Genomic DNA, 27,331 nt, shown 5'->3' with positions numbered 1-27,331 from the left:
TTGGAACCAAATGAAGCGGTTAATTATCCATCTGAATTTTTAAATTCTATAGATCCTTCAGGGTTTCCACCACACGTGCTACAACTAAAAATAGGCGTACCAATAATACTTTTAAGAAATATCAACCCACCAAAGCTTTGCAATGGCACGCGACTTGCCGTAAAAAAAAACAATAGAAAACCTAATAGAGGCCACAATCTTGACAGGGCCTTATGAGGGTGAGGCTGTTCTTATTCCTCGCATTCCCATGATTCCAACGGATCTGCTTTTTCAATTTAAAAGATTGCAATTCCCAATTCGATTAGCATTTGCAACCACCATCAACAAGCTCAAGGGCAATCACTAGAATAATGCGGTATAGATCTTAATACAGATTGCTTTACCAATGTACAATTGTATGTTGCATCTTTGAGGGTCGGTAAACCTGACAATCTATTTATACGCACAGACAATGGGACAGCGAAGACTGTTGTATATTCACAAGTTTTACGTAGTTAATTTGTATTGTATCTATCTATCTATCTATCTATATAAAAACGAGTTGTGTGTATGCATGTTTGTTTGTTTGTAAAAAGAGCATTTGCATATGACGTCATTATTAGTACATACGGCTTTGTATATGGACAGACAATGGGAAAGCCAAGAATGTTGTATATTCGCAATATTTATGAAGTTTGAAACACATATATAAATCTATCTATATTCACAGGTGGGACACAGGGACACAACTACAATGGCGCGTAACTAATATGGCGCGTAACGACTTACGCGCGCGGGGGGGCTTGGGGGGGCACGAAGCGCCCCACCAACTAGGTGTTGGGGTGGCGCGAAGCGCCACCCCAACAGCTAGTATATATATATATATATATATATATATATATATATATATATATATATATGTGTTTTTAACTACGTAAAACTTGCGGATATACAACATTCTTCGCTGTCCCATTGTCTGTGCATATAAATAGATTGTCAGGTTTACCGACTCTTGAACATGCAACATATAATTGTCCATGGGAAAACAATCCGTATTCAGATCTATACCTCATGATTCTAATGATTGCCCTTGAGCTTTGTTGATGGTGATTGCTAATCGACCATTCCCTGTGTCGCCGTCGTCATTTATATATCCTCCTGTGCCCCCCTGCTTCCCCGTTGTAGTTGTGTCCCTGTGTCCCGGTCGTCATTTATATTCCCTGTGTCCCGGTGTCCCAGTCTATAATTTCTCTTTGAGTGTCCCGATCGTCATTTATATTCCTTGTGTCCCGGTCGTCATTTGTGTCCCGGTGTCCCGGTCTGTATATACATTCGTTTTTGAGTTGGTCTTTATATCGTTTTTAGTTTTTTACCTTTTTTTTAGTTTTTATTAGTTATACCTCATGATTCTAATGATTGCCCTTGAGCTTTGTTGATGGTGATTGCTAATCGAACATTCCCTGTGTCCCCGTCGTCATTTATATATCCCCCTGTGCCCCCCGGCGTCCCCGTTGTAGTTGTGTCCCTTTGTCCCGGTCGTGATTTATATTCCCTGTGTCCCGGTCGTAATTTGTGTCCCGGTGTCCCGGTCTGTATATACATTCGCTTTTGAATTGGTATATGATTAAATAAATTTTTGTATTTTTCCCCTTTTTTTCTTTTTAGTTTTTTTAGGTTTTTACTTTTTTTAGTTTTTTTAGTTTTTTTCTTTTTTTTTAGTTTTTTTTGTAGTTTTTACCTTTTTAGTTTTTTTTATTTTTATTTTCATTTTTTTTAGTTTTGTTTTTCTCCTTTATTTTTCATTTTTTTTTTGCTTTTTTATTTTTTTTTCTTTTTTAGTTTTTTTTAGTTTTTTAGCTTTTTTAGTTTTTTTATTAGTTTTTGGGTTTTTTTTCTTTTTAGTTTTTTTTTGTAGTTTTTACCTTTTTTTGGCTTTTTTAGTTTTTTTGTTTACTTATGTCCTGGTTGTTATTTATATTCCCTGTGTCCCGGTCGTCATTTGTGTCCCGGTGCTTTGTTTATCGTGACTGCTTATCGAACATTCCTTGTGTCCCGGTCGTCATTTATATCCCCTACTAGCTGTTGGGGTGGCGCTTCGCGCCCCCCCAACACCTAGTTGGTGGGGGCACTTCGCTCCCCCCCAAGCCCTCCGCGCGCGTAAGTCGTTACGCACCTTTGTAGTTGTGTCCCTGTGTCCCACCTGTGAATATATATATATATATATATATATACTAGCTGTTGGGGTGGCGCTTCGCGCCACCCCAACACCTAGTTGGTGGGGGCGCTTCGCGCCCCCCCCAAGCCCCCCCGCGCGCGTAAGTCGTTACGCGCCATATTAGTTACGCGCCATATTAGTTACGCGCCATTGTAGTTGTGTCCCTGTGTCCCACCTGTGAATATAGATAGATTTATATATGTGTTTCAAACTACGTAAAAATTGCGAATATACAACATTCTTGGCTTTCCCATTGTCTGTCCATATACAAAGCCGTATGTACTAATAATGACGTCATATGCAAACGTTCTTTTTACAAACAAACAAACATGCATACACACAACTCGTTTTTATATAGATAGATAGATAGATAGATACAATACAAATTAACTACGTAAAACTTGTGAATATACAACAGTCTGTTCCGAAATACAACTAACTTCGTAAAACTTGAGAATATACAACATTCTTCGCTGTCCAATTCTCGCTGCATATAAATAGATTGTCAGGTTTACCGACCCTCGAACATGCAACGTACAATTGTCCATGGGAAAAACAATCAGTATTAAGATCAATACCACATTTTTCTAATGATTGACCTTGAGCTTTGTTAATGGTGATTGCAAATGCTAATCGAATTGGGAATTGCAATCTTTTAAATTGAAAAGGCAGATCTGTTGGAATCATGGGAATGCGAGGAATAAGAACAGCCTCACCCTCAAAAGGCCCTGTCAGGATTGTGGCCTCTATTAGGTTTTCCATTGTTTTTTTTACGGCAAGTCGAGTGCCATTGCAAAGCTTTGGTGGGTTTATGTTACGTAACAATATTATTGGTACGCCTATTTTTAGTTGTAGCACGTGTGGTGGAAACCCTGAAAGATCTATGGAATTTAAAAATTCAGATGGATAATTAACCGCTTCATTTGGTTCCAAAACTGTGTCGACTGACTTGTAAAGGACTGCCTGGTCTTGAATCTTGGTCAAAACAATATTGTTGATTTCGTGGACGTCTATATTCTTGGGTGCGAGAATCGCTCTTTCACTTAGCCATTTATTATTTTTATAATTTTTTAGAATATTCGGAAATATATTTTCAATCAATTCATTTTTGGACGTCACTAAATTACAGAAATCAGCAGGTAGTTGTATACGTCCTGAAATTGAGTCTACTGGGAGCTTTCCGTTTCCCATTGCTAGCAATTGATCTGAAAATGTTTGACCAGAGTCATCGTTTTGCAATCGGACACGCATATTTGTAGTTAATTTTAATGTTTTTACGTGTGCCCATAAATTAGAATTTTTCAGGCAAGCATTCATTTCGTCTGCAGGAGTTGATCTAGGTATTATAGGTAATGTTTGCCTGAAATCTCCTGCAAGCAATATTAATGTGCTGCCAAAGGGTTTCGAATTCCCTCTTAAATCTTTCAAGCATTGATCCAGAGCCTCGAGCGATTTTTTGTGTGCCATTGTGCACTCATCCCAAATAATAAGTTTGCATTGCTGCAATACTTTACCCATCCCAGATGATTTGGAAATATTGCACGTGGGAGTTTCTGTAGAATGCAAGTTCAGAGGCAATTTCAAAGCGGAATGAGCAGTTCTTCCACCAGGCAGCAATGTTGCGGCTATTCCGGACGACGCAATTGCCAACGCTATATCATTTTTAGATCGAATTGATGCCAGAATCAGTTTTATCACAAACGTTTTACCAGTACCTCCTGGCGCATCCAAAAAGAAAATTTCTCCAACGTTGTTATCGACACAATGCATTATCGTATCATAAATGTCTTTTTGTTCCGACGTTAACTTGGAAATGTTATTTTGTACATACGACAATAGATCACTCGTACTGTAACTTTGTTCACGATCCAATTCTACACATGTCGAAACAGCAGCGATACGGTTAGGTGAAGGCATTCCCAAACCCTGAAGAGGTTTGTTTGCCATACTTATGCAAATATCTTCTATAACAACTAAAGTGTAGTTATAAATTTCTGGTGTAAAATCAAAAGTCATGTCTGACGTCTCTAACTGTTTTCGATGAAGTATATCTTCGGACATTTTTGACTTATATTTTTCCCATAACTCTGTAGGAGCTGATGGAGAGCAAGTTGTTAAAATGATGCCAAACAATGCACGAATTTGACTTGGGGTTGACGTTTCGCACGCGTCATTGATGCAGTTATCCCAGTGTTGGTCATTCTCCAATAAATTCAGAGCTTGGCATGCACTACGGTAAGTGTCATGTATAGTACCATTTACAGTCCTCAAATACTCAAAGGATGTCGGACCGGGTACATTCACCAAAAGCAGGCGTAGAAAGAAGCATTCATGTTGATTGGGGTGAACGGTGTAGAGTCTTCCTATCGTGGTATCTTTGAAGATGGTAGGTTGGCCGTCGACTGACTTACCCTGTTTTCGACATTCAAATACTTTATTTTTAGTATTCCACGTGTAATACGAAGGCACTTCAGTATACAGCAGTTTTTTCGCAAAAGAATCATTTTTGCAAAGCGAAAAAAAAGCTGTTAATGTTGTATCCGGTGGATTCAGGACTCTTTGTTGCACGTTGGTTTCCGTGAAATAAACACGTTGACCATTCTGTAAATGTACCGCTAAGTGAACAACATCTGGACTACGTTCATGTATCGGAAATGAAAGAATTCGCCAAACAGCTTCATTACTGCTTATGTATCTTCCAGCCTGATATTCTACGATTTCATCGAAATCTTTGATTTCGGACTGCAAGCCAAAAACTGCCATGTCACTGCCTTTGTTGACGTATTTACATATATATTTTATTGCCTTTACGGAGTTACAGCATTCAACGTTTATATGTGCATTAAATGTTTTGGATAATAAAGGGGAATATGGAACAACCCACTGGTTATCTACTTCGATGGTGGTACCGTTACGCTTCTTTATTATTGCTGTTTTACCGCCATCTTCAGTAGATCTTCTTCTATATTGTGGGTAACCATCATTGCCAGTAATTGTTGTGGGTACTAAAAGTCGAGGATATTGCTTTGTGCACCTTCCTTTGGCCATGCATGGTGAATTTTCGTTCAGTGCACCGCAAGGTCCATGTATCATATTTTTTACAATAATATCATGTAACCCCTTATCGACATTTTTATCAGGTATTTCAGCGGAAATCACATCATCAATTTCGTTTGAAGTAATTTTTTTATGTAGCCAGATTAGTATATGTGCGTGTGGCAAACCTCGTTTTTGCCATTCCACTGAGTACATCCAGCATCGCACTGACCCAAACACTTCATGTTTTACAAGGTAGTTTATCAGTGATTTCAACTTTTGCCGGAAGACACGTGCCGTAATGTCATGCCTATGAACCGCCGATTGTCCTTGAAGTAAAAGCTGCAGTATCTCGTCCCAAGATTGATTACATGTAAATGTAATAAATAAATCTGGACGACCATAGAGACGAACATACGCAATAGCATCTTGAGCATATTCATGCATATGACGTGGACTGCCAGCATATGACGAAGGTAAAATTGTTAATCTTCCAACGTTTGTGGTATTACCGTCATTTATAACTGCATCTCGCAAATGAATGTATTGTTCAGAGCGGAGCTTGGTCTGATTCAGGCGGATATATAGCAAACGTTCTGATTCAATTTTTGCATACATATCCACGACAAATTGGTGAAACAATTCACGGCATTTTAAAATATAATTTTCTTCATCCTGCCGAATCATTAGTCTATAGGAATAATAATGCATTGCACTGCATTTCTTATTCATTTCTTTGTTAGTGGCTGGATTCATCAATTTAATATTAAAGTGATAGCCGTCGGCTCCATCCCAAAAAATGATAGGATATTGTAGGGCATCGTAGCATCGATGAGTTTCAGCAATTCTTAACAACTGGGCGTTTCGCTTATGTAGAATAATATCTCGAGGTAAAAACTGATCACCGACCATAACGATTGCCACTTCGTCGATAGTCGGAGCATTGTATCTACGCACATGTTGGCCAGGAGGCGTTTTGTCAGCGGAAATAACAATTTTATGAGTATCAGTAGGCATCAAATCGATGGCTGTTTTGAACAGACGCACTAAATTATTATTTTCGTGGAAAAGATGTTGCAATTGGGAAACGATTGTCCTTTCAACGTTGGGAGAAATTTCGCAACGTGCATTCAATTCAGAATTTCTATCACTGATGAAGTACAATTGTAAAAATTTATGATTCTCGCCTAATAATGGTAGAAGGGACCCTGCTTTATGATAAATTTGCCCTTTTACTTTGAAAGTAGACATAAATTGATCTGGATTTTCGATTTGGGCTCCAAACGACGTCATTTGGAAACATGAGTTGTATTGTCTGATTTTTGACAAAAAACGCTTAGATTCTGACGTAGTTCCAGTAAGGAAAGTCTTCAATGGCTCTGGTGGTGCAGCCAATAGAGGAAGTTTAACTTTTCCTGAGGCGCAACACATTCCCATTGTTTCACCATTGAATTTCAAGGCCTTGCAATAGGGACAAATTTTAGACATTGTCCCGATTTGAACACAGCTACTCAAGCTATAATCATCGACTGGGTTGTACCTGAATGCCAGGCGATAACTTTCAGATTGCTCTGATTCCTCGGCACGCTTTCTTTTCTTACTTTCTCTATCAGCAGCAAGCCTGATTTCTTGCTGTTCTTGTAATTCCTCGGCCCGCCTTCTTTTTTCACATTCTCTTTTAGCAGCAAGTCTGCTTCTGCGTTGCTCTGGTAGTTCCTCGGCATGCTTTCTTTTTTCACTTTCTCTTTTAGCAGCAAGTCTGCTTTCGCGTTGCTCTGGTAGTTCCTCGGCATGCTTTCTTTTTTCACATTCTCTTTTAGCAGCAAGTCTGCTTCTGCGTTGCTCTGGTAGTTCCTCGGCATGCTTTCTTTTTTCACATTCTCTTTTAGCAGCAAGTCTGCTTCTGCGTTGCTCTGGTAGTTCCTCGGCATGCTTTCTTTTTTCACTTTCTCTTTTAGCAGCAAGTCTGCTTTCGCGTTGCTCTGGTAGTTCCTCGGCACGCTTTCTTTTCTGACTTTCTCTATCACCAGCAAGTTTTCTGGCATAGACTCTTTGAGCATCTTCATCAGTCATTATAAACTTAAGCATTAATAGAATTCTACACGAACATCCGTCTTATATAACTTGAATGACGTCACGCCTTCAAAGCAAAAATGATGCCTTCAAAGCAAAAATGATGGCAGCTAATTTCATGACGTCAGCCGAAACATGACGGCGAACATATGTCTTATATAACTTGAATGACGTCACCTTCAAAGCAAAAATGACGGCAACTAATTTCATGACGTCAGCCGAAACATGACGTCACCTGACACATCCATCCACACATCCACAGACAGACAACTTATTTTTATATATATAGATATATATATATATATATATATATATATATATATATATATATATATATATATATATATATATATATATATATATATATATATATATAAATATATAGTATTTTCTTTTTAGTTTTTTTTTTGTAGTTTTTACCTTTTTTAGTTATGTTTTTAACTACGTAAAACTTGCGAATATACAACATTCTTCGATGTCCCATTGTCTGTGCATTTAAATATAAATATCAGGTTTACCGACTCTTGAACATGCAACATAAAATTGTCCATGGGAAAAACAATCCGTATTCAGATCTATACCTGATTATTTTAATGATTGCCCTTGAGCTTTGTTGATGATGATTGCTAATCGAACATTCCCTGTGTCCCCGTCGTCATTTATATATCCCCCTGAGCCCCCGGCATCCCCCTTGTAGTTGTGTCCCTGAGTCCCGGTCGTCATTTATATTCCCAGTATCCCGGTCGTCATTTGTGTCCCAGTCTGTAATTTCTCTTTGAGCGTCCCAGTCGTCATTTATTTTCCCTGTGTCCCGGTGTCCCGGTCGTCATTTGTGTCCAGGTGTCCCGGTCTGTAATTTATCTTTGAGTGTCCCGGTCGTCATTTATATCTCCCGGTCGTTATTTGTGTCCCAGTGTCCCAGTCTGTAATTTCTCTTTGAGTGTCCTGGTCGTCATTTATATTCCCTGTGTCTCTGTTTTTAGTTTTCTTTTTGTTCTTTAAATTCCAGTTTTTTTCCTTTTTTTAGTTTTTCTTTTTCTTTTTCAGTTTTCAGTTTTTTTATTAGTTTTTGTTTTTTTTCTTTTTAGTTTTTTTTGTAGTTTTTACCTTTTTTTAATTTTTTTAGTTTTTTTTCTTTTTTTGTTTTTAGTTTTTTACCTTTTTTTAGTTTTTTAGCTTTTTTAGTTTTTTTTTCTTCTTTTGTATTAATGCTAAAGCCAAGGTTCGAACCTGGAACCTCTCGGACCTGGAACATAACGCTTTACCAACTCAGCTACTTCGGCTTGAATACATTCGTTTTTGAATTGGTATATGATATGTTCCGGTCGTCATTTATATTCCCTGTGTCCCGGTCGTCATTTGTGTCCCGGTGTTCCGGTCTGTAATTTCGTCAGTCGACAAACATGACGTCATTTTGACAACCAACTTCATGACGACATACAGCTCAATCCTTATAATGACGTCAGTCGACAAAAATGACGTCAGTCGACACACAAACATGACGTCAGTAGACAGACACACAGACAAACAACTTATTTTTATATATATAGATGTCCTGGTGTCCCGGTCGTCATTTGTGTCCCGATGTCCCGGTCTGTAATTTCATCATTTGACAAACATGACGTCAGTCGACACACAAACATGACGTCACTCGACACACAGACACACAGACAACTTATTTATATATATATATATATAGATTCATTAAGAAGAATCTCTGAAATATTAGAAAGGGCTTTTGTGTTGTAATAACTATTTTTTCATAAGAAGTATTTCTTATTTTATACATCCTAAACAATCATAAACTGTTCCTACAAAATACAAAATTCTTCTTGCATTACACAAAATATTTCTTACAAAACAAAAAAAAAGAATTCTTACAAAACAAAAATACATCCTAAGAAATCACAAATTATTCTTACAAAATACATTTTACAAAACGAAAATACATCCAAAACAATAACAAATGGCTCTTACTAAATACAAAATACATCCCAAAAAATCAGGGATTGTTCTTACAAAATACTTGTTGCAGAACAAAAATACTTCTTACAAAGCAAGAATAATTCTCACAAAACAAAAATATATCCTAAGAAATCATAAATTCTTCTTATATCATACAAAATACTTCTTCCGAAATAAAAAATAATTCTTACAAAAAAAATACATCCTAAGGAATCAGAGATTGTTCTTGCAAAATGCCAAATAATTGTTATAAAACAAAAAGTACATCTTACAAGCAAAAAATGACTGTTACAAAACAAACATAAATCCTAAGAAATCATAGATTCTTCTTACATAATACAAAATACTTCTTAAGAAAAAAAAATTCTTACAAAACAAATATACATCCTAAAAATCAGAGATTCTTCTTAAAAAATACAAAATGCATCTTTTAAAACAAAAAGTACTTCTTACAAAGCAAAAAATAATTTTTACAAAACAAAAAAAGACATGTTAAGAAATCACGAATTTTTAATACAAGAAACAAAATACTTGTTGCAAAACAACAAATACTTCTTACAAAGCAAAAAATAGTTCTTACAAAACAAAAATACTTCCTATGAAATCAGATATTCTTCTTACAAAATACAAAATACTTCATTAAAAAAAATACTTCTTACAAGGTAAGCAAGTATTTTTTGTTTTGTAACAAGTATTTTGTATTCTTTAAGAAGAATCTCTGAAATTTTAGGAAGTGTTTTTGTATTGTAATATCTACTTTTCTTCGTAAAAAGTATTTCTTATTTGTAATAGTTCTTAAGATTTATTTTTGTTTCTGAGAATTATTTATTGATTGTAAGAAGTATGTTTAATTTTGTAACAAGTAATATATACTTTGTAATAAGAATTTTTGATTTTTTAGGATGCATTTTTTCTTTTGTAAGAATTATTTTTTGCTTTGTAAGAAGTATTTTTTGTTTTTTAATAAATATTTCATTTTTTGTAAATATTTCATTCTCTGATGTTTTAGGATGTATTTTTGTTTTGTAATAAATTTTTTTTCGTAAGAAGTAATATGTATGATGTAAGAAGAATTTGTCTTTCCTAAGGAAGTAATTTTGTTTTACAAGAATTATTTTTTTGCTTTGTAAGAAGTATTTTTTGATTTGTAACAAGTAGTTTGTATTTTGTGACAACAATCTCTGATTCTTAGGATGTATTCTTGTTTTTTAAGAAATATTTTTTTTTGTTTTTGAATAAGTGTTTTGTATGATGTAAGAAGAAATCTTAATTTCTTAGGATGTATTTTTGTTTTTGAAAGTTGTTTTTGCTTTGTAAGAAATGTTTTGTTTTTTTAACAAGCGTTTTGTATTTTGTAGGAACAATCTCTGATTTTTTGTGATAAAGTTTTTGTTTTGTTAAAATCATTTGTGATCTTTTAGGATGCTTTTTAGTTTTTTAAGAATTGTTTTTTTTTTGTTTTGTAAGGAGTGTTTTGTATAATGTAAGAAGGAATCACCACCCAACAAGTTCCATGAACAAAATCAGTTTCGTGATGAGAAAATTCAATGTACAAGTTTAACGAAGAGGAAAATCAACATGCAACAAGTTTCATGAACCAAAGTAAGCACGCAACAAATTCCATGAACAAAAAATCAACATGCAATAAGTTCCATTGACAAAATCAGTTTCACGAAGAGAGAAATCAGCATGCAACAAGTTCCACGAAGAAAAATCAGCACGCGACGTGCTCCATAAACCAAAGAAGTTTCACGAGAATAAAAATCCATGCACAAGTTACACGAAGAAAGAATCAACATGCAAATAGTTTTACGACCAAAAAAAAATCAGAACGCATCAAGTTCCACAAACAAAATCGGCATACAACAAGTTCCATGAGCAGTGTCAGCATGCAATAAGCTCCACGAACAAAATCCGTTCTGCGAAGAGGAAAATCAATTTACTAATTTCACGAAGATAAAAATCAACATACAACAAGTTTCAGGAACAAAAATCAGCACACAAAAAGCTTAAATGAAAACAACGATCATTTTTTAGTTTATAAATTTATTTTTAAGGGAAAAAATGTTGAAAACCCCTTAGGTGTGATAAGGTTCGCCAGAAGGGTTTTATTAGGGGGGGGTGATACATTGTGCCACTCTGCCCTCAGATTATAGGAGTCACAAGATAAAACGCTAGGTGGGATTTTTCATTATGCTTAAATGATCGATTCCGGTGAAAACGAATATCTTTGCAGGTAAATGCTCGAAAAATGTCATATAAGTGATAATTCATTGAGTGTCAAGGACTTGGAATTGTCATGGAATATTGCAATCCAGCAATGAAATGGCAAGTTTCCACTGTCAACTAAAAACAATGGTCATTTTTTTAGTTTATGAATTTATAAATAGCCTAAAATTATAGGCTATCAGTCAACCTAGAGTCCTGGTTGAACTTTGCTGAGGTAAGGATATGCTGGGACTGTTTTGGAAACTTTTCATTTTAGTTTTATTGATTTTATCCTATTGTAAGTTCTTTCTTCTTATATATTTTTGTATTGCTGAGGACGACCCTTGGACATAGGACCAAAAAATTAATTCTAATTTGTTTCTAACTGTCTTGAGAAATTCTCTATTATTCTTCTTGTTTTTGGTGTTAGTGATGGAAAGGCGATGTGATCTTCGTCGCTATTATAGCGCGAAGTGATATAAGAATGACTTGATTGATGACAGTAACGAAAAGGATACAAATGAATTATTCCCCCCCCCCCCCAACAAATATCTCCCTAGAAAACCAAAAATACACGAAAGTACAAAATTGCATTATAGCGTCTGAAAATGGAAGATTATATACATTTCAACAAAATGATGACACTTCTCTGGCTGGAAGGATAGGAGATGAAGTTACTCCCCTTCATTTTTATGGGGAGTAGAATACTAGAGGATTTGGCCGTAAAAATTTTACTACAGCATCTGAAACTGAAAGGCCGTGTAAAATTGCATGAATTACGACACTTTACGACGAAATTACGACAGGATTATTATATAAAACATTTTATATAGAATTATTATATAGAACTACGACAAAAAGAAAAACGCTTCTCTGGTTGAGAAGCAAGGGTGAATTTACCCCTTTTCAAATTTTATTTGAAAATTTCATCTGCATTATATATGCAGGAATATAAGAAGGTCGAGGCCAAAAAATTTCATAAAAGCCTCTGAAACTGGAAAGTAGTTCCCCCTCCCCTCTCCTAAACATCAATTTGGTCATTCTTTGAATTTTCTTTCGTAGACAGTACTAGCTGGGGAATTTAAAAAAAAAAACGCCAGAAATATTAGTGAAGAACAATTATCTATTCACAATTGATCATAGCTCACGTTTTTAGTATTTAAAAACTAGATCAAAATTACATAATAGCTTAACTAAAATTGCCTTTACTACAAAGAAAACTATATAATTACTTTTATGAGGAATAATTTTTTCTCAACATAATTGGATAAAGATGTAATTTTGACTACTCTCTAACTACAGAATAAGTGAGCAATTTCTAAGGCAATCTACCTTATTTACAACTGAACTGCAAAGAGGATAATTAAGAAGGTAAATAGTCTACAGGTAATTAAGGTAATGCATTAAAAGCCTTGGACATTCTAATTGAGGATAGTTGCAATAACTAGTTACAATACATGTATCCCGAAGTACAACTTTAAATCAGCGCACCGAAATTTCTTCTTTGAACTTAGATCCAGCATTTTGAAACCTAGAAAGCCAGGCTTGTGATTTTACTCCAATTTTTTAATTTTTTATTTGACCTACTGAAATTTAGGGACTTCCAAAGATCATTTTTGATATTTTAAGGGCCGATTCTTGAAAATTCATTTTGTTTGTAAAATTTCGTTTACGAGATATCCGTAAAAAAATTCCAGGACTTTCTGTGCAAGATTTTATTAATTTTTTTAAGAGACTCTTTAGTAAGTGTTGAGAAAAATTAAAAGTTATCATTGAAATATCTTTATAATGATTTATCGATGTAACGTAGTCGATGTATATGGATTTTTGTCTCAAATTTCGGCAAAAAGATATTGAAAGACCCCGCCATACTAATATATTCCAAATTTCTAGCAATAGAAAGTAGCTAAATATGAAAGTGGTAAATTGAATGGATCCTTTATCAACCAAACCCGTCTGTTTGGTGCAAACACCTTAGGCGAATTCGAAGAAATAAGACAAAATAAGAAGATTGTTGCAGGAATCTACGACCCCAACTGCTACTTTCTCGTAACCCATTATGATCTATTGATAGTCTTACTACCGAATCTGAGCAAATAATACACACTGCTATTTTCAGTTTATCATCAATGCCTAAAAAAGAACGTGCCGATTAATGGGTGTTGAAGCTTGGCAGTAAGACAGTATGGTAGTGGTCATCAAAGGATTGTTTTTTTTTGTTTTCTTTTACTGAATCTGTCACTTTTTGCACTCTGATCGTTTTTGCACCGACTCATTTTTACACAGGGTTCTATTTTCACGCATTTTTACAGGCAGTGTAGTTATTAACAAGTGAGGTTTTACAATACTGAGCAAATACTTGGGTTGTTTATCTATATAAATAAAAATAAGTTGTTTGTGTGTTGACTGACGTCATGTATGTTTGTTGACTGTCGACTGACGTCATGTTTTTCGAGTCGACTGAAGTCATGTTTGTCGACTGACGTCATTATTAGGATTGACCATTATGCCGTCATGAAGTTGTTTGTCGACTGACGTCATGTTTGTCGTCACAAGGGACACAACAGGGCACAACTACAACGGGGACGCCGGGGGGACCGGTGAGATATATAAATGACGAACGGGACACAGGGAATGTTCGATTGTCAATCTATTTATATGCACAGACAATGGGACAGCGAAGAACGTTGCAAATTCGCAAGTTTTACGTAGTTAAAAACATATATATATATATATATATATATATATATATATATATATATATAAGTTGTTTGTGTGTGTCTGTTGACTGACGTCATGTTTGTGTGTCGACTGATGTCATGTTTTTCGACTGACGAAATTACAGACCGAGACATCGGGACACAAATGACGACCGGGACACAGGGAATATAAATGACGACCGGGACACTCAAAGAGAAAGCGACCGGGACACAGGGAATGTTCGATTAGCAATCACCATCAATAAAGCACCTGGACACAAATGACGACCGGGACACAGGGAATATAAATGACGACCGGGACACTCAAAGAGAAATTACAGACCGTGACATCGGAACAAAAATGACGACCGGGACACAAGCGACCGGGACACCGGGGAACAGGGAATATAAATGACGACCGCGACACTCAAAGAGAAATCACAGAATGGGACACCGGGACACAAATGACGACCGGGACACAGGGAAACAACTACATCGCGGACGCCGGGGGGCACAGGGGGATATATAAATGACGACGGGGACACAGGGAATGTTCGATTAGCAATCACCATCAACAAAGCTCAAGGGCAATCATTAGAATAATGATTGCCTGTTCATGTTCAATATGTTGCATGTTCAAGAGTCGGTAAACCTGACAATCTATGTATATGCACAGACAATGGGACAGCCAAGAATGTTGTATATTTGCAAGTTTTACGTAGTTAAATATATATATATATATATATATATATATATATATATATATATATATATATATATATATATATATATATATATATATATATATATATATATATATATATATATATATATATTTATATATATATATATATATATATATATATATATATATATATATATATATATATATATATATATATATATATATATATATATATATATATATATATATATCTACTAGCTGTTGGGGAGGCGCTTCATGCCACCCCAATACCTAGTTGGTGGGGGCACTTCGCGCCACCCCCCAAGCCCCCCCGAGTGCGTAAGTTGTTACGCGCCATTGTAGTTGTGTCCCTGTGTACCACCTATGAATATAGATAGATTTATATATGTGATTTGAACTACGTAAAACTTGCGAATATACAACATTCTTGGCTTTCCCATTGTCTGTGCATATACAAAGCCTTATGTACTTATAACTACGTCACATGCAAACGCCCCCCCCCCAGCCCCCCGCGCGCATATAAGTATATATATATGTTTTTAACTACGTAAAACTTGCGAAAATACAACATTCTTCGATGTCCCATTGTCTGTGCATATAAATAGATTGTCAAGTTTACCGACTCTTGAACATGCAACATAAAATTGTCCATGGGAAAAACAATCCGTATTCAGATCTATGCCTGATTATTCTAATGATTGCCCTTGAGCTTTTTTGATGGTGATTGCTAATCGAACATTCCCTGTGTCCCCATCGTCACTTATATATCTCACTGTGCCCCCGGCATCCCCCTTGTAGTTGTGTCCCTGTGTCGCGGTCGTCATTTATATTCCCATTATCCCGGTCGTTATTTGTGTCCCAGTGTCCCAGTCTGTAATTTCTCTTTGAGTGTCCCGGTCGTCATTTATATTCCCTGTGTCCCGGTTTTTAGTTTCCTTTTTCTCGTTTATTTTCAGTTTTTTCTTTTTTTTTATTTCTTTGTCAGTTTTTAGTTTTCTTAGTTTTTTTATTAGTTTTTGTTTTTTTTCTTTTTTGTTTTTTTTTGTAGTTTTTACCTTTTTTAGTTTTTAGTTTTTTACCTGTTTTTTAGTTTTTTTTAGTTTTTTAGCTTTTTTAGTTTTTATAGTATTTTATTTTTAGTTTTTTTTTGTAGTTTTTCCTCGGCACGCTTTCTTTTCTTACTTTCTCTATCAGCCGCAAGTTTTTTGGCATAGACTCTTTGAGCAGCTTCCTTGGCTGTTGCCATTGTAGGTTCTTCAGTCATTTTACAATAAACATTTTTCCGTCCACGATCTTCTTACAATTAAAAATTTGTCTTTGAACAATTTTCTTAAATACCTTTAATGACGTCATCGTCATAATGACGACATGACGACCTGATGACATGACGTCACTCGACACACAGACATCTTATTTTTATATATATAGATATTCACAGGTGGGACACAGGGACACAACTACAATGGCGCGTAACTAATATGGCGCGTAACCACTTACGCGCGGGGGGGCTTGGGGGGGGGGGGTGAGGCGAAGCGCCCCCACCAACTGGGTGTTGGGGTGGCACGAAGCGCCACCCCAACAGCTAGTATATATATACATATATATAGATATATATATATATATATATATATATATATATATATATATATATATATATATATATATATATATATATATATATATATATATATATATATATATATATATATATATATATATATATATATATATATATATATATATATATCATACCATGATATTTAGCGTACTAGAGAGCTTTAGTGTAGAAGTCTCAAGCTTCTATATACAAAAAAGTAGAAATTTGCTATTTTTGCCACAAGACAGATCACGGATGAGTGTTTATTTGTTTTGTTTTTTCCCAGGTGTGATCGTACTGAAATAATAGTCCTAGAAGATCAGGTGAGGGTGCATTCAAATCAAAATTGAATGTTCTAGTGCCCTTTTTAAGAGACTAAAATAATTGGAAGGCAATTTGGTCCCCTCCTTCACTTATTTTCTCTCCAAAGTTTTCTGATCAAAATTTTGAGATAGCTATTTGTTCAGTATAGGTAAAAGATCAAATAACCATGCCTTTAGGTGTAAAATAGTCTTCACAGTCTGTGGGGAGAGGCCTGTAAGCTATGAAATTTGCCCATTGTTTACGTATAGTCTTTGTATGCAGACATTTTTCGGGAGCTGTGGGCTTGGGGTTGATCTATATAGGCAGAATCTGGGTATTGGACAGAATTACGATACGAAATTCTTTTAATTGTCCTAAATTCTATTTACCAAATCGTACTTGTGGAGTTTTTTTAACTTTTAGTTAAAAAAAAACTTTTTAATATATTTAATTTTTGTTAGAAGTAATGCTTGAAGAATAGCAAACTAACAGTTTCGAAAATCAGTATTAACTGGAATCGCATAAACGAAAATTTATATGCAGAGTAAAAGATATTCAGATATGCTTGGATTGGGATGATGCATTTTTAGTCAAATTCAATTTTTTGATACCTCTTGTTATTAGCATTAATAAAACATTTAAAATTGGTTGAGGTGTAGAGGCTTCCTAAAAGTTAAGCAAATGCTAAAAGATACGACTGTTTTATGTTCATTTCCTCATGACGACTTGGTGCAACAAGCTTCCTTAATTGGAAGTTTATACTCCGATTTATGAGGGGACTCTCTGCTGGTCGTGCATGTAACAACGCTAGGATTATCAAAGAGTTCGTGGTAACGAACTGTAGTAAGGAGCGACCCGGCACAATAGTAAACGAAACTGTAAAAATAGGAATTTTGATGCTAAAAGATACATCAAAAGAATTGGATTTTCATGCTGATTTTAAATATATAAGTTTCATCAAATTTAGTCTTTGTCATCAGAAGTTACGAGCCTGAGAAAATTTACCTTATTTTGGAAAATAGGGGGAAATACCCCTTAAAAGTCATAGAATCTTAACGATCATCGTCATCGCATTCAGATCACATCATCGCATTCAGCATATCAGAGAACCCTATAGCCGAAGTTTCAAGCTCCTATCTACGAAAATGTGGAATTTCGTATTTTTTTTGCCAGAAGACAGGTCGCGGGTGCGTGTTTATTTGTTGTTTTTTTTTCTTTTTCCCAGGGGTCATCGTATCCACCAGGTGGTCCTATAATGTCACAAGAAGGCTCATTCTAATGAAAATGAAAAGTTCTAGAGCCTTTTTTAAGTGACCAAAAATTGGAGGGCACCTAGGCCCCCTCCCACGCTCATGTTTTTCCCAAAATCAACGGATCAAAATTTTGAGATAGCCATTTTGTTCCACATAGTCGAAAACCATGATAACTATGTCTTTGGGGATGACTTAATCCATCACAGTCCCTGGGGGAAGGGCTGAGAGTTACAAACTTGACCAGTGTTTACATACAGTAATGGTTATTGGGAAGTGTACAGATGTTTTCAGGGGGATTCTTTCGGTTTGGGGGGTTGGGTTGAGGGGAGGGGGCTATGTGGGAGGATCTTTCCTTGGAGGAAAATGTCATGGGGAAGAAAAATTCAATGAAAAGGGTGCATGATTTTCTAGCATTACTATAAAAAAAAAACAATGAAAAAATAAACATGAAAAAGTTTTTTCAATTGAAAGTAAGGAGTAGCATTAAAACTTAAAACGAACAGAGATTATTAAGCATATGAGGGGTTCTAAAAATACTTTAGCATAAAGAGCGAGGTATTTAGGAGGAGATAAATACCTCGTTCTTTATACTAAAGTATTTTTAGTAATTTCAACTATTTATTCAATGGCCTTTCTGATTCAGGAGTCATTCTTAAAGAATTGGGACAAAACTTAAGATTTAGTATTAAGAGCGAGGTATTAACAAGGGGAAAACCCCCCTCATATACATAATAAAAATATAAGAATATAAAAGTTTGTTACGTAAGTTAATTCTTAAGTTACGTATATTTTTTACTAATAAACACGTTCGTTAAAAATTAAAAGTTCTAGTTGCCTTTTTAAGTAACCGGAAAATTGGAGGGCAATTACGCCTCCTTTCCCCAAACCCTTACTTCTCAAAATTGTCTGATCAAAATTTAGAGAAAGCCATTTGGCCTAAAAAAGAATTGATATGCAAATTTCATTTTAATAATTTATGTGCGGAGAGCCACAATCAAACATGCATTAATTCAAAAACGTTCAGAAATTAAACATAAAAAAACTATTTTTTTTAATTGAAAGTAAGGAGCGACATTAAAACTTAAAACGAACAGAACTTACTCCGTATATGAAATGGATTTTCCCCTCCGCAATCCCTCGCTCTTTACGCTAAAGTTTGACTCTTTGCCGCAATTCTAATTTTTAAAACAATTAAAAACCTTAGCGTAAAGAGCGAGGCGTTAAGGAGGGGACAACCCATTTCATATATGGAGTCATTTCTGTCCGTTTCAAGTTTTAATGTCGCTCCTTACTTTCAGTTAAAAAAAAATATTTTTTTTATTTAATCTCTACTAAAGGCTTGTTTATGAAAGTACGGTCAAAATGTAGGATTCATCATTATCTATTTTTTATTTCACTCTGTTGGGACAATTGCTTCTTTTTATTTACCAGCGAGAATGCAGTGAAACTACAACATAGTACCTGATGAGTACACAAATAAAGCAAGGGCACGAAGAATTACAAATCCCCTTAAAAAATTATAAAATAGGCGGTTTCGTCCTCTATATTGAAAAGATTTCTAACCTCTGATTTAATTTATGGCGTTAGTCCAACCACAAATTTTTTTTATTTTGTCCCTAACGCCAGTTTCTAAAGCTTCTTTACTTTTGGAAGCTATTTTATGGTTAGCCATTATCTCTATTTAAGAACATGGTTTTATTGTATTTAAACAAGATAAGGCCAATACGTGCAGCCTATATTCAATACTTATTTGGTAAATGATTGTTTATAGGCCTGTACAATTAACTGTTAAACAAATCTATGAGGAACGAAGACTTTTTCTAAGAATAATGATTAGAATAAAAATTAAGCGAACATTTCGGCCATATGGCCAATAGCTGTCCTCAGCGAAACGGAAGGAAAAAATAACAATACAGAAACCTAAACAAAGAAGCCAATAAACATTTTGGAATGATGAAGCTAAGACTCTTTTAATTCTTGGTTTTATTTGGTTTATTTGGCTTTATGATTGTGAGCTATATTTTTTTATTGGTTCAGCTTTTTTTTTGCAATGATTATATTACTCATTATCATTGTACTATTTTAGGGACGGAAGATCTCGATGTGGAGTATATTGTGCCGCAAACGCTTGCATAGAACAAGTGGTTCATCACTCTGAAGTTGATGTATTTTCTGCTGTTAAGGTTGTAAGAAGGCACCGACCCCATCTGGTAGAAAGCATGGTAAGTTCAAGTATGCTGTATTTGATAAAAACAATAATAATAATAGTTCATTTATTACCCCAAAAAAGTGCATAATAAGCATTAGTATGTGTAGTATTCTGTCGTTCTATTCTTAGCATCATAAAAGTGTCTGTGAATTTCGGCAATACATTTATAGAAAATCTGAAAATAAACATTGGTTGTAAGGAGAAGCAGAAGAAAGAGAAAGTGTGCGCACAAAAAGAAGCCAATTTTAATTTTGATACTATACGTGTAAAATGCATAAAGATTAAAAACCCATCAAAATTTATGAATCAAGAAACTTTGCAATATTTTACGATTATGAAAATTCAGACCCCTAAAATCTAAGATTTCCAACAAAAATGGTCTAGGATGGTTGTTTATTTGCAACTTTTTTCACCATAGGTGATGTTACGAATAGGTGGTCGTAGAACATCGAAAGCAAACTCATTTGAACGGAAACTTAAACATCTTAGGACCCTTTTTGAATGACAAAAGAGATGGCACGAAGTGTTTATTTCCGCCATTTTATGACGAAAAATCTACAGTTTGGGCCTGAATGGAGATAAAATAGAAAAGAATTCAAATGTTGCTCATTACTATGTACTATAATATGAAATCTAAAACAGAATAAAATTTGTTATAGATAAACTTCCTTATAAAACATTAATTTACAAACATTAAAACATTAAATTATTAAATTTAACCATACTCTTGTTGTGTGTTGACAGTGTTACTTATAATCAGCTAAACGCGCTGAAAGCGAATCAACCAAGAGGATTGAAACTTAACAGCAAATTTTATTTCGTATTTTAGTTTTCGTGCGAGGGTCGTGACGTGGACAAAAATGTAGAGAAATAATTATCTACATTTGAAAAAAAAAGAAACCCGCTGTCTGCAAATGTAATGGATCTTTCTTCTTCAACTGATCTTCACCTCTAGGTTGTCGTTCTATAGCTAAAATATCTAGCATAATGTATTACGATAGATAAATGTATGCAAACTTTTTCAACTGATCTTTGTCTCTAGGTTTTTGTTCTATAGCTAAAACATCTTCTGCTAAAAGATATCTCAAAGACATAATTTCCAGATCTTTCAACTACGTTGAACAAAATAGTTATCTCAAAGTTTTGATGAGGCGTGTTTTGGGAATTGATGGGCGTGGGGGGCTTGTTGCCATCCAATCACTTTTGACTATTTAAAAAGGACCTTTCATTTTTCAATTTATTGAGCCTCTTTTGAGTTTCTAAGACGAGAAATGACAATATCAAAATTTGAATCAACTGATCAGTTGATTCAAACTTCTTCAACTGATCTTCGTCTCTAGGTTGTCGTTCTATAGCTGAAATATCTAGCATAACGCATTACACTAGATGTATGTGTGCAAACTTTCCCGAGTCACTCTAGGCAAAACTATAACAACTGGGTAATATTTATGGTTAATATTTTTTGCATAAATGGGGACCATTTATGACATATTGGCCTGCTAAATGTGCTCATTTAAATTAATTTGTTAATTTGGTTGCCTGCTGTTTCTTTTTTTTTTACAAAGAAGACTTTTTGGCAGGATAAAGAGAATTGTCTCTTTAATAGGCACTTGAGTTGAGGGAACGCCTTCGTCAAAGAAACAAGTATAGAAAAACTGGGATATAACAAATCCCCCACTCAGTTCTCACATTCAGCAAGATATTTCCGAACAGCTCTCAAACAATGGAATAGTTTCTACTCGTTTTAAATTTTAATGTCGATTTACTTATCTGGAAAAGCGCTTTTTGTTATTTTTTTTTCGGTTTTAGTTAAAATACCAAATACTACAATTAATGCAAGGGGTTCTAATATTCCCCTTGAACACGGCATTAAACCAAAACGGCCATTGGATTTGTTCTTAAGGAATTGGGATAAAAAGTCAAACTTGAGCATTGAGAGCGAGGTATTGAGGAGGGGGCAATCCCCCTTATATAAGTAATAATTTTAGTTCGTTTTAAGTTTTTACACGGCTCCTTACTTTCAGTTGAAAAAAACTTTTTTTTAAATTTAATCTCTGACGTTTTCTTAAATAATGCTTTAACATTTGGCTCCCCTTCCATGGAAAATCATTCCTCCCACAATAAATCCCACCATGGAAAGTTCCTCCGACGTAAAGTACATCTCCTCCGCCAGTAAAACTTATCTAGACAATTCCATTCTCAATGAAAATTCCCACCGAAAAACTTTTTGCAAATGATTTCGGCTTAAAAGTTTTCTCAGCGCACTGTCGTTGAAAAAGGCTCTAACTTCTGATTATTTCTCAAATATTTCCGAAAATCCTCCCCCCATGGAAAATTTGTCCCGAAAATCTCCCTCTCCTAAGTAGAAAGTTGCTCCCACTGAAAATTCCCCCCGGAGAGTTTATCCCGCGGAAAAAATCCCCCAAGGAAAATTTTTACAATTGAGTTGCCCCCTAAAACTGAAATTTCTTCTAGACAAGTCCAAATCGGTGAGCATTTTCACCGGACCTTCACATTACGACACTTTTTAGATTTTTTTTTTAATAAAGTGATATTGAATTTCACCTCCCTGCTTCTGCTCCCATCCGTCCATTACAGCAGTTCCACCTCCAATTCAGCTGGATTCCAACCTGGTTCATAATGTTTCAGCTCCCACTATGCCCGTTCCAATCCCAGTTCTAAATCCAACTCCGGTTGTGTCAGTTTTAGATCCCCCACTGCTATCCCTCGATTCCACGGTTCTAATCTCACGAATTTCACTCCAAGTTCCATCGATTTCAAGATTGTGTTTGTGGCTGACTCCATGGTAGTCTACGGCTGACACACAGCAAACTCTGAAAAGTATTGTGTGAAAATACATTGTGTATGACCCAAAAATGGATTATGTGACATCCCAAGAGAAAATATAATGAAGTGTTTTATGAGAGGGATTCAAATTATTAATTTTTATGATGATATTCCACATGCCATTATTTCAATAAAAATATTTTCTGACATCATTTTCTAATATTTCCATTATTTTTAGAGCCCGCTAAAAACTCCAACGTTGAGAGTATCTATTGAAAAGTCAGAGAGACGAGAAAAAGAAATTTCAGTGACATAGGTACTGCTGCCGGGCTCATAGAGGGTCTACTTGATTCTGGGATGGGTTAGCAGGATATTTTACCAAAGTCAGAGAGAGATGAGCTGGATTTTTTGGAGAAGTTTTAAAGACATTTTCTTAGAGAATGAAACAAACTTGTTCCAAGCATAAGAAAGTAGACTTTCTTAGAGAATTTAAGAGATGTGTTAATAGAGAATGATATAAAGTTGTTCAAAACTTAGGAAAATAGTCCTTCTTAGAAAATTTTTAGAGATGTTTTCTTGGAGAATAATATAAACTTGTTTAAAACATACGAAAAAAGTCCTTCTAGGAGAATTTTTTTAGATGTTTTCATAGAGAATGACATAAACTTGTTCAAAACTATGCAAATACTCTTAGTGAAGAGTGATGTTTTCTTAGTGAATATTATAAACTAGTTCAAAATATAGAAAAAGAATCCTTCATAGAGAAACTTTCAGAAATGTTTTCTAAGAGAATGATATAAGCTTATTCAAAACATAAGAGAAAAGTCCTTCATAGAGAAATTTTAGATATCTTTTCTTAGAGAATGATATAAACTTGTTCAAAACATAGGAAAATAGTCCTTCTTTGAGAATCTCTCTAAAATAACTCATATTTTACGTAAATATAGACTTAATAAGATAAAGATATTAATTTTAAGATCAAGTTATATTTTTAAGTTTAACCATTTTAAGATAAAGACTTTTTAAGAAAACATTCCTAAAAATTATCGCAGAAGGAATATTTTCATATGTTTTGAACGAGTTTATAACATTCTTTAAGAAAACATTTCCAAAAAATCTCGAAGAAGGACTATTCTTCTATATTTTGAGCAAGTTTATATCATTCTTTATGAAATCATCTCAAAAAGTTTCCAAGAAGGACCATTTTCCTATGATTTTGAACAAGTTTATATCATTCCCTGAAAAAATATCTCTAAAATTTCTCTATGAGAGACTATTTTCCTATGTTTTGAACAAGTTCATATCATTTTTTAAGAAAATCATCTTCAAAAATTCCCTAAGAAGGACTAATTTCTAATGTTTTGAGCAAGTTTATATCATTCTCTATGACAGCATCTCTAAAAATTCTCTAAGAAGGACTATTTTCCTATGTTTTGAATAAGTTTATATCATTCTCTAAGAAAATATCTAAAATCAATAGATAGGTCCCCTTTTTCAAAAATCATATTCATAATCTTTAGTAGCTTACTTCTAACCTCAGAGCCACCGTATTTAAGAAACTCATTTCCCGTACTATCAGCAACTGAAGCCGTATTATTTTTTAATCCATATAATACTGTCACTATTTCTTCCTTACAAAATAGATCTTCCTTCACGTCCAAGGTATCACATACTTTTTCATTTTCCTCTGTATCTTTTCCTTCAACTGTTGTTTGGTTTAGCAAATCCTCAAAATATTCCGCCCGTCTCTCTTTACTCTTTCCTTATCAATAATTGTGGTCCCGCTCTTATCTTTAGATAGGACATGTCCGGATTTACTTCTCCCTCTCAATTTAATAACATTCCAAAAATCTCAACAGACTGGTACCCTTGAAGATCAGAGTGCTTCAAGTGCTGATTTAATTTTCACTCTCTATGGAATCTAGAAAGACACTTTGGACAATGATAGCTTTCACCTCGAAACTCCTTACCCTCACTTAAAACTCAACTAATGAATGTAATTGCAAAGCAATGTCCGATAAATGTAAGAAGCGTTATAAACCTCTACAACCTTTTAGATATGCATTACATTTTACAAAATTTTTCTTCCCGATCCCACCTTTTCAAAAAATTACTTTTTTAATTTTGATGTTGAATTCCAAACTTTCCATAAATAATACTACAGGCCCACTTTTTTTTATTATAACTTCTACTTTATTAACAATGCAACCTGCCCAGTGTCAAATCACACCCTCAAAATTGTTTTGCGTGGATGAAGTGTTTGCATATCTGTTTGTCTATAATGCCAGTACAAGTCATCCGACTTTTCCTTTAAAGAAATTTAGCTCTAAAAACATCACTTAAGGCGGAGTTAGCCATGTAAACTTCAGGCAATACAGGTGTGAACAGCTTCCACTTTGTTCTGCTCCCCCTCCTGATTATTACTGTCGGGACTGCTCACTCCCTGGTCTACCTGCACTTTCTTGACCTCGCTGGGTGTTAGTTGATCTTCCACCCATTCATAGTCCTTGTCAAGACTGAGATTGGATATGAAAGTATCTAAATCAAAAATAAAGGGAGCTAAATAATTAGGATTCACCCCTAAAAAAGCCTCCCTCCCCCTCACATTCATCTGGGACCTCTTCTATCTCAATTAGTGATTCAAAACATCGTGGAGATTTTGGCCCGTTAAGTTGGTGGTAATATTGCTAGATGAACCTAAAAATAATAACAACTTATTTCCCCTATGAAACATTTTTGATTTTGTCCTGAACAAGAATATATATTTGCATATAATAGAATATATTATCAGTCTTTAAATTTTTCGAACACTGCTCGCTTATGCTTAAGAATGCTCTTTTGAACATAAAGATTCTATACTACTAGCTAAAAGTTTAACAACCAGAAATTATTCCTTAGAGCTCCCATTTGGAAAAGGAAATACCATAGTACTAATTGAAAGTCTAACGGTCAGAAATTGTTCTGTATATGAGAGATAGCGCCCCCCCCCCCTTTCTCCAGCCCTGATCTCTACGCTATTGTTAATCTATAGTTCTTTTAGTCATTTCAAGTCCTCTTATTAAGCTTGATAAAAGGCTCCCCGACCCCTTGAAATTTCATCATGACTCTTACGGGGGAGTGGTATTAATGCTTTCCAATTGGGCTGTACCCTGGCAAATGAAATCCTCCAACAAATCCTTCGTCAAATGGAGTCCTGGACCCTAAAACAAAAACCCCTCGATACCCTATTATCCAGACAAATTTAATTAGTTTTTCCCCCTCTTGTCTTGCGTAAGACATTAATTTTTTAATGCTAAAACATGATTAAAGCCTATTTCTTTGGGGAGGGGGGTAGGGATTTCTCAAACCCCCTTCTCCTTCCTCCCTAAAGCATCAATCTAAGACTCCCTTGATTTTCTACAATCGCAGGATCATACCCCTTGGGTAAACTTTTTACGAATAAAACATGTAGTTAGTGTTCCAAATATATCTGTGGGTCTAAAATAATTTACATTTACGAAAGGGCTGGTATTATCGACTGTCGCCTTAAGCAGGTTTTAGTAGACTCTCTGCATTTTCACCTTGTAGGAGAGAGAAGGCCGTAAATCATGGCTCTGTGGAGGGAGGGTAGATTTGCTTTCATCAACATCGCATGCCCTCCCTTTTTTGCGGGGTAATCTCTTGCTCGGGATTATCCTAAAAAAGAAACAAAATGATTTAGTTTTGTATTTTCATTTGCAAGATACTAAAGTTCAAATCCGTAGCCTTTGTGAATAGGAATGGAGAGAAAGAAAAAGCGTATGAATGTGATTTGAATTTGTGATTTGTTGCAAGAATGTGATTTGAATTTGAATGTGATTTGTGATTGATATTATGAGAGCTGAGGAAGCCAGTGCACTGGTTTGAAAAGAAAACAGAGAAGAGAGTGATTTAACAGTTGTTGCAGTGCCAAATTTTAATTTTGTACAAATATTCTTTTGAAGTACCAAATGCAAGCACAGCCGTAGCAATTTTTCACGGGGGGGGGGGCTTGAAATTGCATCATCCCTCTCAAAAACTGGTAAACTATGGTGAAAAAAGAAGAATTAAGAAAAATCAGTGGGCAGGAGCACCTTCTTGCGCTAATGCCTGTCTGAGTGCTCCAAATAATTGGAATTAATCAAGTGTAAATGATAATTAAACTTCAACTGGACAAGTATTTAGAAGGAAGCACTAATAGTCATTTCATCCGCAAAAAAATCCGTATTTTCTTGCGCAAATAATATTTTTATGGCCAGTCTATCCCTATTGTTTATTCTTAAATAGAGTGCATAAAGATAAGA

General features: G+C 34.9%; 1 protein-coding gene and 1 long non-coding RNA gene across 3 annotated transcripts in view; one reads left to right on the top strand and one right to left on the bottom strand.

The window, feature by feature from the left end:
* The window catches only part of LOC136033126 (receptor-type tyrosine-protein phosphatase kappa-like), a gene marked incomplete in the record, with an annotated part of 235,592 nt that overhangs the window by 155,994 nt on the left and 52,267 nt on the right, over positions 1 to 27,331 (top strand). For both annotated transcript variants that reach the window (XM_065713757.1, XM_065713759.1), the window contains 1 exon segment: positions 20,121 to 20,256. In XM_065713757.1, the coding sequence (XP_065569829.1) occupies positions 20,121 to 20,256 (136 nt within the window).
* On the bottom strand, positions 10,341 to 26,661 carry LOC136033129 (uncharacterized). The gene is made up of 3 exons (XR_010618864.1): positions 26,591 to 26,661; positions 22,809 to 23,077; positions 10,341 to 11,187 (listed from the first exon to the last, which is right to left on the bottom strand). It is a non-coding gene; the product is annotated as an uncharacterized LOC136033129 (long non-coding RNA).

This window comes from Artemia franciscana, chromosome 11, assembly GCF_032884065.1.
Source record: "Artemia franciscana chromosome 11, ASM3288406v1, whole genome shotgun sequence".
Classification (NCBI taxonomy): domain Eukaryota; kingdom Metazoa; phylum Arthropoda; class Branchiopoda; order Anostraca; family Artemiidae; genus Artemia; species Artemia franciscana.
This window is presented reverse-complemented; position numbering and strand designations above follow the sequence as displayed.